This window comes from Nannobrachium achirus, assembly GCF_963921795.1.
Source record: "Nannobrachium achirus genome assembly, chromosome: 3".
Taxonomy (NCBI): domain Eukaryota; kingdom Metazoa; phylum Chordata; class Actinopteri; order Myctophiformes; family Myctophidae; genus Nannobrachium; species Nannobrachium achirus.
In genome coordinates this window covers 63,357,443-63,371,576 of record NC_137812.1, presented here as the reverse complement: position 1 = coordinate 63,371,576, position 14,134 = coordinate 63,357,443, and the positions used below count along the sequence as shown (strand labels likewise).

General features: G+C 42.8%; 1 protein-coding gene across 4 annotated transcripts; it reads right to left on the bottom strand.

Annotated features, from left to right (window-relative positions):
- Positions 1-2,482: 2,482 nt before the first annotated feature.
- On the bottom strand, positions 2,483-8,874 carry LOC308281220 (cyclic AMP-dependent transcription factor ATF-4). Of its 4 annotated transcripts, none has more exons than XM_080721341.1 (3): positions 8,729-8,864; positions 5,016-5,280; positions 2,483-4,420 (listed from the first exon to the last, which is right to left on the bottom strand). In XM_080721341.1, the coding sequence occupies exons 1-3, from the start codon at positions 8,758-8,760 to the stop codon at positions 3,746-3,748; spliced, it is 972 nt and encodes a 323-aa protein (XP_080577467.1). In that variant the 5' UTR covers positions 8,761-8,864; the 3' UTR covers positions 2,483-3,745. The 4 variants fall into 4 exon arrangements, with proteins under 4 accessions (XP_080577467.1, XP_080577468.1, XP_080577470.1 ...); XM_080721342.1 differs by having other exon boundaries at positions 8,785-8,836; XM_080721344.1 differs by lacking the exons at positions 2,483-4,420; positions 5,016-5,280 and adding an exon at positions 5,996-7,564 and having other exon boundaries at positions 8,785-8,874.
- Between the last annotated feature and the right edge of the window lie 5,260 nt (positions 8,875-14,134).

Here is a 14,134-nt window from a genome sequence, read left to right as displayed (position 1 = left end):
TGAATAGGAAGGTCCACCCTGACGTAGAAATCCTACTTCATTTATGGACTCCATAGCGGAATTGAAACTCTCAAAGGATCAGCAAAACCTTGACGCAGAAACGATGTTAAAAGATAATAGAAAACATTTTTTTACAGCGCTGTAACAGTCATACAACATACACATACATCCTTCACCAACGACAGACAAGACAAGACTGCCTTGCCCTCCTCCCTCTTACAGTTCATTATTTCATCTGCTAAAACAAAAACATCTATTCCTTCTCTTTCCCTAGCTCATTAAACGCCAAGAACTTATCTCTTTCTCACAGCCATAAAACAAGGAGGCACTGACTGGCTGCCAGCTGTGACCTTCCATGCTATACTCCCTACTTTCTGACTTCATCTACAAATGGTTCTCAGGACTCAAACTAGCAAATGTATTCACTACTAACCAATATACCATAATAATATAATTGCACCTCGTCAACCCTCTGCACAAAGATGTACATGTACGTTGCAATGGTAGCAGTAGCAATGGCATTCCAGGAACGCTGCTATTCCAACCTTTTACAGTTGTCTCGGTTCTCTCGGATGGACAGAAGTGTTTAACCACATGAACCCCAGCATGTCTATTCTGAGCATGTTACTGTATAACACACAGGCAAAATAGTCATCTCACAACGCAATGTTGCAATGCATTGAGAGCTTGTAGAGAGGGCCAAGTACAGTTCCATTGGAGAACATCACTCAACAACATATATATTGTTGTTGTCGGGTGGAAACCTTTTATCTCCAAGTTTCAAATGTGTACGTTCTTTCGCAAAGTAAAGCCCTGCTTCATCATACAAGGCCGTCGCACAAAAGTAGTGAAAACAGCAGATCTACAAGCACACAATGCCTCGCGGTGCGAGGCGTTGTGTGCTTGTAGATCGGCTGTTTTCACTAGTTAAATCATTTTAAAATGATAAATGCAAAACAAACGGTTATGGACATACAAGGTTTCCACCCGACAATGACGATATGGTTTAAGTGGTTAAGTGAAAAGCACTCTGGTGAAGACTGACTGTACAGGTTTTAATAGTCTGCCTCCATGACAACAGGTTTTTTTTTAACTTGTGTCTTTTACTGAACTTTAATGACAGCCTTGGGCGGTCTTGTTTATAGAACACTAATTGAACAGTCGGTCATTAATTAAGCCTCATAATCAAAACGCTATGGGGCCAATTAGCAGCGGGGTAATTAATAGGCATCCAGATGGTGTGAACCTGTGAGTCGAACATGCTAAATAATGATATGATACATGAAATGTTAATTATATGAACAGGGAATAGCTCATGAATGTTTACGCACACACTGCTGGCTAAACAAATGATGCCAGCCAGAATAAGCTAAACGTTCCATAAACTTTGTGTGCTGGGTCTGATTGTGGATAATGAGAAGGTAACAAGATGGAGAGAAGATAGCACTTAACAAGCCGAGCAGAATGCATGCAGCAAAAAACAAACAAAAACACACTTGGGACAGAAGATGCGCCTTCTTTAGCCCCTATCATAGTAGGCAGCGCGGTGATAAGCTATCCACCACGGTGTAGTCTTTTTAAGTCATAAAACTACAACATTACGTCATTACTTGCGGTGAAGAGCTATCCACCGCGAACCCCAACACATGTCTCTGTTTTTAATATCAGACAGATCGGCCCATCACCCTGTTCACTGATTGGTCGATCTAGACCAGTCAGTCACAGTGATAGGACTTCACTGTGACTGACTAAATATGATGGCCTCCACTTGTTTTCTCACTTTAGGTGGATAGCTTATCACCTAAAATTTGCGGTGATAGGCTCTTCACCGCAGACTCCGATAAGGGCTTTTGTCCACAGCCTATGTGGACCCCCCCCTCCCCCCAAATCAACTGCTAAAATTGCTTTAAGAGAAAAAGCTTTATATATCAATCCAAACTTTACTAAATGTTTTCCCCCCACAATATGTTTAATAAAGTTTTCAAAGTACTAAATGATTATCAATTACATTCACAGGAGTGCTACATGTAAACAAGGTTGTAATCTGTTGTCTTTGCTTTGTGTGTTTTATAAAATGAAATTTCTTACACTCCAATGTAAATACTGTAATATATCTATATTTATAGATATATATACGTTAAGGAACATCTGTTTCACATTGTTTCCAAATAAAATCCATATTTTCTTGAACATAATATTTCTTAGGTACTGGTGCACAGACACACATGTAATCCAGCAATGAAAAATCCCCACAAGACTCATTTGAGTCACAAAGGCACTTTTTTTAAGGCTGTAAATCAAGTGGTTCCCAACTTTTCAGTTCAAGACTCAAAAGAGACATTTTATGTCTCCCTGGGCCAAACAAGTGAAAGTAGCCCAATCTACAAGCTCACATCCGTCACAATACTACAGGTTTGTGGGCTTGTAGATCTGATATTTTGACTACTACTTTGACTATTTCTTTTAACCCATTTAGGCCTAGAATTATTGAATGCTTTAACCAGTGAAAAAATAGCAGATATACAAGCTCACAGCGCGGCACTCGGTGCCGCGCTGCTAGCTTGTAGATCTGCTATTTTTGATAAAGTCGTGAAAATGTGTGCAAATCTTTGAATATATTTTCAAAGCGAACGTTTGTAACTCAAATGTTGCTTCTGGGGGGGGGGTCCCTGGAACTAAATATTTTGAGATGCGGGTCCGTGGCCAAATAAATATCATTTTGGGGGTCCTTCACATGAAAAGGTTTGAGAACCACTGACATAGTAGTCTCAAGAACAGACTAACTGAGCTCCAGTTGAGTGAAAAGGACCTTTTCTTTGACGATGGCTGGCCAGATTGCTCACATAGAAACATAGGTTTTTCAAAAAATCTTAGAAGGATTCAAAAGACACTTATAGAATCGGGTCAAAATTCAAATTTTCACGATTTTTCAAAAATAGCAGATCTACAAGCTCGCAGCGCTGCACTCGGTGCCGCGCTGTGAGCTTGTATATCTGCTATTTTTCAATAGTTAAAGCATAAAATAATGATACACAATAATGTGTACCCGTTCTAAATGGGTAAATATCTGGAAACGTTTTACTTTTAACTCTTCTGAAATACTAGTAAACTAAACACAAAAAAGGGTTCCTCGCCCAGTGTTTAGGAACCACTGCTGCGAATAGTCTGCATTTTAGAGTGCATTTCTAGTCAACTACTGTAGACCCCAAAGTGCTTTACAATGTTATATAATAGGACTGCACAGTACAAATGTACAAACATAAGTTCTCTTCGTTTCATTTTGGTCCCATAGTGCAGTAGTAGGACATACAGTAGTGCTGATGCCTATTTTCGACGAAGAGATTTGGTGTAGAGAGAAAAATGGCGGGGGCCAAAAGTGCAGACCCCTGGGGAACGTGGTCAATGAAGTAATATGATTTAAGTCAGTGGTTTCCAAAATGTTTTGCTCAAGACCCAAAAGAAAAATCTGACTTTTTCCCGGGACCCAAACTAGAGAAAATAGCAGATATACTTGTAGATCGGCTATTTTACACTACTTCTTAAACATTTGTTTTCTAATTTATGTACAGTAATTTCTTAGATTTAGTATTTACTCATGAAATTACTTAAAGAGATCATTGCATTTCTTTTCATATTCATGAACATTTTGTTTTTTGAAAACATTTTTAAATAATAATGAAAAACAAAAAATTTGGGGGGGAAAAAAACGTAAGGGACCCCTGGAGGGAAACAGTGGTTGAAGTGGTTAAACCTGTGTGATTTTGGTGTACAAGTCCTGCAGACTCTCTGGGCTTGCGTCAGGCCCGTCCTCTGAGCTCACATACCCCGGATAGGTGGGGTAGAACTGTGCAAGGGGCGGCGTGCCGCTTAGGGGAGCTCCCTCCCCCGACGACGACGGAAGAAGCAGGGGTATCAGCTTGGCGTGGGCGTAGTCGATCTCGTAGCCCTCGAATATCAGCCCTACGCCCCAGGCGCCCAGCGCCTCTTCCAGAAGCCGCGATACCTTCTGGGTCGCCAGCGCGAGTCCTTCGTAATCCCCCTCGTCCAGTCGGAATATGTCGGAGGTGAGCGGCCGGCGCGGGACCAGCACCGTGAGGCCCGGGGAGTTGGGGAACGGGGTGAGGAAGGCCACATGGCCCTCGTCCTCCCACACGCGCCACTGCTGCTCCTCGCCGCGGACGATACGCGAGAACAGGCCGGGGTGCGCGGGGTCGTCGCCCAGGAAGGTGAGGTTGGGCGGGGCGTCGGGGGAGGGGAGCTTGGCCCGTATCTTAGCCTGGAGCTCGGCGAGACGGCCGTCGGTCCACCGAGGGCCGCTCTTGGAGGTGCAGTAGCCCGGGTCGTGAGGGGTGTAATCCTCCTCTCCCGCAAGGTGGGGGCGCCATTCAGCGTCGAGGCCGTGTAGAGGGAGAATACGGATCTGTGGACCATAAAACATCAAAGATTAGAAAACAGTGTTACAAAGGATAGGAATTCAGGTAGACATCAAACCTAGCATCAATAACACACTTAACATCAGTGGATTACCAAACGAGCATACCTGTACAGTACATCTAACAACATACAGTACCCAGCATAATGTAAATAATTAAAGCAGTGTGGCTCTGTGAACTCAGTACTGCCTATCAGCTCCAGAATCTTTCACTACTGATATCACAAACCTGAGGAGTTACATTTTAAGCTTCTTAATGTAGAATTACCATTTAAAAACTTTCAGCCAACTGCCACTTGGTCTAGGACCCCTCCTTTTTCCCCTCTACGCTAAATATCTTTGCCGAAAATAGGCAATCTGCCATTTTCATAAATGGTTCACCCCATAATATGGACGCTAGGGTTCATGTGGTTAAACAGGGGGTCCCTGAGGCCTGAGGAGTTACGAGTCTGTAACAGAGTTATGATTAAGGTTTTATAGTGTAGATTGGGGCCCCGGAGATTGAAAATTATATCAACTGGGGGTACTTACATTTTAAATGTTTGAGAATCACTGACTTAGAAGTGTCACGAGGAACACTCACCTGGGCTGGTTTGTCTCTGTTAAGCCTGCTGACGAGTGCACACCTGCGTACGTGCAGCCTGTCACACAGCAGGTGCCCCACAGCCCTGGCACCCCGCAGCATGGCCAAATAGTCTCTCTGTCCAAGGTGAAAGACGCTGCCTCCCGTCCCTCCAGGGGTCCTCTGCTCCAGTACAGCAGAACCTGGGGTCCAAGGAGAGGGGTGGAGGTAGGCCACCAGCTCCTCTGACTCCCAGATGACACGGCGAGGTCCACTTGAAGACATTCTGTTAAGCATGGATGTATACGGCAAAGCAGGGGAGGAAGACACGACAGGGGATAAGGATAACAACAAACGTAACCTCAGTAAACTCTGCCTAAACATAACTTGTTGGATCTGTGCTACTAGGAGAGTCTCTTTATATGCTTCAGCTGAGCTGGTCGAGTCATCCTGGTGATGTCAGAACGAGTCAACTATAACCGATTAACCGTATATGGAGTGCAGGATGTCAGGCGTAGATGTATCAGTCAGCTCCATATATGGAGATCCGGGTGGCAGGTGATAGAGCTGATGATGTCAGTGTTGGTCAGCTCCATATATGAAGATCCAGGTGATGATCCAGTCAGCTCCATATAGAGTTCCAGGTGATGATATGTCAGTGTCAGCTCCATATATGGATATCCAGGTTTGATGGTGATCTGTCTGATCAACTAGATAATGTGAAAGCCGTCGTAACACAACACAGTGTCCACTGGACACTGAGATGTGGGCATGGCCTTGCAAAAACTCTGCTCTGTTGTGTCAAGGGAACCAGTGTCAGGCGTTACAGAGATACGGTCAAGCTGTGACGGTTCCCATACTAAACTGCGACCTATGGTCGCAACAACAGTTAACAGTTTTACATGTTTCCTATGTGGGACCTGGAGTATAATCTAAAACCTTTTTGTCCCGTACCAATTTGTTTAAAATGACAACAATGCCATAATTATACCTGTGTAAATTAGAAGCAGAAGCTACTGACATGCCTTGACATCCAAATGCCATGCTATAATGAACATCAACATTTGGACTACTACAGTAATAACTTCACTCTATCAGCATTAACTAAATGCCAGTGTAATGCAATTATGTTTGGCATGATGAACTCGGTAATAACAAGCTTTCCCTTAGATAGATATTTAATAGAACATATGCAAAGAATTATACAAACCAAACACTTGAACTAAGAAAGTGGTTAACTACGACATTGAAGGGTTATCCAGCATTAAATAATAAAAAACACAATCAGAAAGCAGGAGGAACTATGTACAAACAAAACTTGACAAAACATGTTCAGTGTAACAAATTCTTAAATAAATGAGGCCCCTTTCTGGACTTGAGCTCAGGGGAAGTTATGAAATTAGAATGAGAAGAGAGGTAAAACAAAGGGGTTGACAGGGTAATAGGGTGGTCAACTTTTTATGTTAGAATTTGGTGAGGTGGGGTCTGGCCACAGATCGGTATGGGGGAGTATAGTCATACAAGCTATTGTTCTGTTCTTTCGTCATTAATCTCCCCACATCACCATTTTCTCTCCACTTGGCAGTTTCAATCGCCCACACTAGCATACTACCATACATGGACTGCAGCCCAACTCAAGTCTGAGTTACAATTAGTTGCCCATGGGTGTCGCAGTGTGATGTGTTGTGAACTTGTCAATCGTCTATTTTCGGTGCGCAACACCTGGAGCAGAAACATGACTAGGCCACTGTGCTGGTCTTGCTGCGACGGTGCTTGGCGTTGCGGACTTCCTCCATCAGGTCCTTGAGGTACTGGATCTCTCGGCTGATGTACTCGGCCTTATCCCGCAGCTCGTCGTTTCTCTTCTCCAACTCAGTGCACTCTGAAAGCAGCACTTCCTGCTTCACCCGCTTCTTTTGCCGGTAGCGGGTGGCCGCTGTCTTGTTCTGCTCCCTCTTCATAATTTTTCTCTCCACCACCATGGGCGCGCCCGACACCGACTTGACTCGTGGGGCGTTGGGACCGGGGGAGGTGGGCTCCGGCGTGGAGTAGGGCTTGACAGCAGAATCAGGAGGAGGAGACGGGATCTGTGGAGGTGAACTGGGTAGGGACTCGATGCCAGAGTCACTGTCGCAATCATTGGATGCAGGAGAGGTTTTGTTGGCCGGATCGGCGAGAGGGACAAGGGTGGATTCACTTTTAGGGGTGAGGACCACCATAACGTGGGTGGTTGTGGGGAGTGCGAACACAAAGGGAGTGTAGCTCTGAACATTTCCACTCGGATCTGAGATAACGGCATCGGAGATGGTCGAGGTGGCCTTCCCTGCTTTCGGGACATCAACGTCACTCCCCAGCTCCAAGTCCAAGGTGTAGGGAGGAGACTGGGGAGACAGAGGAGGATCCGGTGAGGAAGGCTCCGACTTCACAACAACTTCCTGCTCGGGGGCCACCTCTTGCTGCTTTACCTCAGCTCCAACAGTGTGAGGGACACTGAGATGTGGGCCTGGCCTTGCAAAAATCGGTCCGGCTTCGGCCGCCATCTTGTGTGGTGACGACACAGAAAACTAAGGCTTTAATAAGGAAAAGCGGTGTCAATAATATGATTAACCCAGCCACCCGCGAAATATATAATTGCAATTATCAGGGATTGACACTAAGGCTTGCCCACCTGCCCCCGGCAGGTAAATAAAACTTCCGGGCAGGTGAAGTTTACTTTCAGGTTGCCCGACCGAACAAGTGCTCATTTGAGAGTGGACGTAACCGTCTATAAACACAACACAAGATATCTGTCTAAACACCTGAACGTGGCCAGAGGCCTGTCTTCTGGTCTGTGGAATGTAAAATAAGAGCACTGTTTACCTATAATGTGCCGCTTTTACTGTTGCTACACTTAAAAATGTAAAATAACTAGTATGAAACCATATTTGGAAGTATTGAGGTACAGTATGATTTTTGATGATGACAGAAATATGACTTAAACTGAGCGTTAATTAAAATCTTACCTATTATTTTATAATGGACAATTTACTTTTCGTGCAAGTGGGCATAACCTTTGGGCAAGTAGAACATGACCTGTACTTGCCCGACGGGCAAGTGCCTCTGTGAACTTAGTGTCAACCCCTGAATTATACAACAGTTACCATCAAATAAACATGTCAAAATGTATTCATAGTGCGAGACATTTCTCTCTCAAAATAACAACCTTTCTACAAGTGTTATGATCTGTCTCTGAGTGAACCTGGCATTATTGGGAAGGCTAATATTTGACCAATTTGATCACATAATGATCAACCACATGCTACTGTTCTAGATGGTAGATTCTTGTTTGGGAATATTATATTGTTTAATGTTATATTATTCCAGCGCCATGGATGAATAGAACTGAAATGTGTGTAGGCTGTTCTGACAGAGTTTAGCCAGTAGCCGGCAGTGTAAGACTCCTGGTCAGTTCACGTACAGTCTATTATCCAAACGCAGCAGGTAGGAGAGAGATAGTACACACAGTCTACACAGTACACACACCACCGTCACAATTAAATACTTGCTGCATGCTAGACAAGAAGCATTACTGCTTAGTACTACGTACAGACTGAGTTAAGCCCCGATCTTACTGTAGTGTCAGTGTGTGGAGTGTGGACACACACTACTCGTTCTTAATTGCTCAATATGCATTTTCTTTTTCTGTTTACATACAATACACACACACACGCCGTAAAATAAGCTTGCTAACCTACCTTCTAATGAAAAACCTTGTAAAGTACAGCATTAAGGTGTAACACGTTTGACCGACCTGGTAACTATGCCTTTCGACTTGTAATGAAAATGGAGGTAAGCATAAACTGCACCAAACACGACTAACGTGGCACTTAAATGTTGTATCATGCTATGTTTTGACCGTTTGACACATGACTTTTACGGAAGCATGTACGTAGTCATGTGACCCTCTGCTCTGCTGTGACAAAAATGAAGGCGTTCTTTAAAGTAGATGTAGTTTAACAGAAGGACACCAGGGGTCACTGTAAGTCTACAATGAATGGTACTTTCTTTCATTTCCTGCTTTTACAATAAATGGAAAGTGTGTGTGTGTGTGTGTGTGTGTGTGTGTGTGTGTGTGTGTGTGTGTGTGTGTGTGTGTGTGTGTGTGTGTGTGTGTGTGTGTGTGTGTGTGTGTGTGTGTGTGAGAGAGAGAGAGAGAGTGAGAGTGAAAGAGTCATAGAATGCACAATGTTTTGGAATAGCTCAGTCTTGTTGCCAGAAGTCAGAAATCATGTGGTCTAGGAAAATACTCAAACAGATACTTGAAACTTGACTCACGCAGTTGTAAGATTCTTGTTAAAAGCCAAAACACACACACACACACACACACACACACACACACACACACACACACACACACACACACACACACACACACACACACACTTCTCAGCAATTCTATTGCTCAACATTTTGTGTAAGGGCAGGAAATGTATGTATGTATACCCTTTTAAACAGGTCTATATCAGTCCACTAGCCTACTCACTCAATTCACAGAGTGAACACAGGTGTTAAACACATTTACAATTAAGCTACTTAAAGGAGCTATAGTCAACTTTTTCTTGAAAAACGGATGCTAAAATAAAAATAATGTTTCGAAAATATTTTATAAAAAAATAAGCTTCATATATGTGTTTCAATTAAAAAATGACCACAAAAAGCGGAAAAATAAAGATAAAATAATCATTTTGGCCCTTTGTTTACATTTTTCGGACCCTGTAAATGTAAACAAAGGACCAAAATGATTATGTTATCATTATTTTTCCGCTTTTTGTGGTCATTTTTTTATTGAAACACATATATGAAGCTTATTTTTTTATAAAATATTTTCGAAACATTATTTTTATTTTAGCATCCGTTTTTCAAGAAAAAGTTGACTATAGCTCCTTTAAGTTAACACATACTGTACACATGTGTTGCACTCAACTAACGAACCTTATTTCAAGTTCAAAGCACACATCTTAAGCAGTAATATGTTCATTCATCAGCTCCAGGTGGGTGAGTTAATGTGTCTTTTTGATGCCCTCATCCCATCACCTTAACTGTCTGAGGAGCTAAGCTGATTAACTGAGGTACTGACCCCATACTGGACTGCTCATTAAAGAGCTATAATTAGTCCCTGAAAGTAGGACACTGTTCACTGTGCGTTTTACTTTTTCAACAGTTCTCTATTGTTCTGTCTATATCTATCTTGATTGAACATTATTTAACTCATCAGGACACTTTCATCTTTAGTAGTATGAAACTAAACAGTAAAGTCTTTGCCTAATCAGACCCACTGAGTGAGTGAGTGAGTGTGTGTGTGTGTGTGTGTGTGTGTGTGTGTGTGTGTGTGTGTGTGTGTGTGTGTGTGTGCGTGCGTGCGTGCGTGCGTGCGTGCGTGCGTGCGTGCGTGTGCATGTGTGCGTGTATGTCCCCTATACAAATGGTCAGACCTGTAAACGTCTATCAACAAACACCAGTGAAAATATGCATCAGTAGCCTATGTATTGTTTCCAAATTAATATGTAAACTATCAACAGTGAATATGAGACCAGCCTTCATCAGTGACTGTCTATCTGGATGAATACAGTTTATTAACAACAAGGAACATGTGAGTGAAAGTATGACTTGAGTATCAAACAGTTATCTTTAACACGCATCTGTCTCAGTTCTGTAGTGTACTGTTACTGTACTGTACTGTACATCCCATGGTCAATGTGCAAGTGTCATGTGTGTTGGTCTTTTGGTTGTGCAGCCTGAAGGCTACTGGCACAAAGGACTGTCGTGTCCATGTCGTTTTGTGGTGTCATGCCGACTTAGGGGACAATGAGCCTGGGTTGGAATGTGGTCTTCATTCATCCACACTACTTTAGCATCCCTCCACAACCACTAGATTATCCAGTTCAACTCTAACTACAGAGCTAACCTTTCCCCCACCAGGTTCAGTTTGTTGGTGTCCCTTGAATAAAACGTATTTCCAGTTTATGGTTCATGTGTCCTCCCAGGAACTTTACTTCGACTTGTAGATGTGAATGGGGATACTGTGAGTGGGGGCCACGGCTGCGCTGCTGCAGGGGGATGGGTGCTCAAAACCTACCCTCCAGCCTGTCCTTGTAAAGCCCCCGTTAAAATGTCTTGGCCGGCACAAGCTCCTTCTTCAACTCCTTCTGGACAGCCTGGCTCCCCTCAGTGTGCCTTGCCATGAAAGGCCTCTTCTTCCTGTTCAACAGAGCATTTACTGAAGTCACGACAACATGTGACATGTTAATGGAGTTGCTACCGGCAAGATTAGTCACTACTTCATAGGGTTGGCAGTTGTTCACTGCTCTGGAAGTAGAACGGGCTGCTTGGAAAACGGAAGATTCCCAGTTGGAATCCCAGTGTCGAAGTGTCCTTGAGCAAGACACTGAAACCCCTAACTGTTCACGATGAACAGGCTGGTGCCTGGCATGGTTTCCTCCACCATCGGCATGTGAATGTGTTGCACATTGTAAAGCGCTTCGGATAAAAATCATATGTAAATGTACCATTTAACAATTACAATTCACAATTTTGGCATTTAGCAGACGCTTTTAATCCAAAGTGACTTACAATAAGCAGGTAATAAATACATCAATACAACAAGCAAGATAATATGTCATCAACATCAACAGCATTTTAATAAGCATATACTTATAGAGCACTTATTAAAATAAGTACTTAATATGAAGATGAAGAAATGATCAAGTAAAAAACAGAATTAAAAACAAGATTACTTTTGCTAGGGAAGAAGAGGGCTACAGGGTTTCCCCATAAGCAGAAGGAGCTGGTGAAAGACCATCTTATGAAACTTACAGTATGTCCCCACACAATCATCCTCACGTGTATACTAGTGGTCAGACTGGAATAGACCTGTGGACCGTGCCAGTTCAGAATGTGAAGAGCCACTGGCCTACTTGGCTATCACCGTCTTACAGTGTATCCTTCACTGCATGGTGTGTAACTATACCCTTCACAGTATTACTGAGCCAAATGCCACAAGTCATTGAATGCAACTCGAAATAGGGTTGTAAATCATTGGGATAGTAGGCCTACTTCACTGCTTTAGTCATGCTCACACAGGGATGTTTCATAGATATGATATTTGAGTCCTTGTTCATAGATATGATTATGAGGATTTGTGAATGAATGAATGATTGAAATAACAAACAAACAAATACATAATCATAGGTACAAAGCAAGGGAGCTTGGACAGTTTATTCTGCTTTTTTACACGCTGTGAGCCATGTGACATTTCTACGTAGACGTTTAAGTCAGGCTTAAGTGTATAATTTCAACAGTTACAACGTAGGCAACCATGATACAGTAGCCTACATATTAATTAACCTTAAGCTTCTACATTGATACACAATACAATACAAAAAGTAATTCTGTGGACAATCTTTATAAGATTTTTTTTTGTATCTGAATATACTTACACTGCATCATAGTAGTATTATTGTTACATTAAGTGTCAGCAATGATACTGCATACTGTCATGTCAGCAGTCACAAATTAGGAGGCAGGGCTTCAGTTTGGCTGTGGTTATGGGAGAGAGTATATTTATAGATCGAGTCTTTATATTCATAACATTATGGGTAGGGTATAACTCTTTAAACATCTTTATTGTACAAGTAAATCCATTTATTCTTGGAGCATAATAAGGCCTCCACGTTTTGTTCTACTGTATTTTTGGGGCTTTTTATGCCTTTATTGAAAGTACCAGTGGATACTGACAGGATATTATGTTTTGAAACTCGCTTTGGCAATGTTAACGTATGTTTTCTCATGCCATAAAAGCTCCTTTGAATTGAATTTGACAGGAAATGGGGAGAGAGACACAGGGAGTGACATGCAGCAAAGGTCGTCGGGATCGGGACTCAAACCCTCGACACGCCATTAGGCTGGATTACAGCCTATAATGTAGTATGCACCTGAACCGCTAGGCCAGAGGGCACCCGATATCTGATATTTCTATTTGGGGAAATGAACAAATGAAAATTTCACAGAACAAAAGAAACTCATGGTGACATGTAATCTCTGTTGCAAGAGGAAATGCAATTAACAGACCGGCAATGTACAAGCTTCCATTGTAGTCACGTGTCTCCCGTAAAGAGTGGCATATGACAAGAACACACACATGTTGTCCCCATTGACATCAAGCTCTCCTCAGAGATATTAGCAAACTTGTGACGTCCCCCTTAGTCGGGGGCCTAAGGGAGATGACATGGTAATCTTGCGCTAATTAGTCTAAAAGCGTGAAATTTTGCACAGATGTAGCCCAGGGTATGCTCTAATGATTTAGCAAGGGCGCCCGAGTCGGCGTCCTTCGGGGTCGCCACAGCGGCCAAATCAAGTTGGGCTCCCATCGACTTTCTATACAGGAGGAAAATACCCAGAAAAACGCTTTTTTTTCTGGGTATTTAAGTTGGATGTGAGCGGTCTAACTAGGGGTTTGTCATGATGCTGAATCCATCGCAAGCATTTGTTTTGCACAAAAACATTCCTTGGGCTACCAATGGCCTCAGAAAACGATGGTTTAGTGATGAAAAGTGATGAGTCATCACTTTTCAGAGTTTTTTGGGTGTTTTCCGGAGATGTGGCGACCCCAAAGGTCGCCGACTCAGGCGCCCTAGCTAAATCATTAGAGCATGCCCTGGGCTACATCTGTGCAAAATTTGGCACTTTTAGACTAATTAGCACTAGAAAAAAAAACCTAAGGCCTCCGACTAACATGAATGCTCACCCATACATGACCCCGAAGGTCGCCGACTCGGGCGCCCTAGCTAAATCATTAGAGCATGCCCTGGGCTACATCTGTGCAAAATTTTGCGCTTTTAGACTGATTAGCGCGAGATATCCTTAATGCCCCCGACTACCTGGCCTGAGGCTGTTTGACAAGCAGGCAAATAGATTTCTTCCCCCCTCCTATATAGAGATGCTCAACACAAATAGCTAAGTGTGTAAAAAAAGATTTAGAGTATACTCTAAAAATGTTTTACTATTGTAGTTTATAAAGTATTAACACAATAACACACCTGTTATTCAGAACGGACTATGGATTAAATTAGACTTGCTGTAGAGTGCACAGTGTTAATTCATTC

Coding starts and splice junctions, on each gene's coding strand:
- LOC308281220 (XM_080721341.1), bottom strand. CDS start 8,760: ATGCTGTACTTTACAAGGTTTTTCATTAGAAG. Junction 5,281..8,728: donor ACAAGGTTTTTCATTAGAAG/GTAGGTTAGCAA, acceptor CATGCTTAACAG/AATGTCTTCAAGTGGACCTC. Junction 4,421..5,015: donor ACAGAGACAAACCAGCCCAG/GTGAGTGTTCCT, acceptor TATGGTCCACAG/ATCCGTATTCTCCCTCTACA.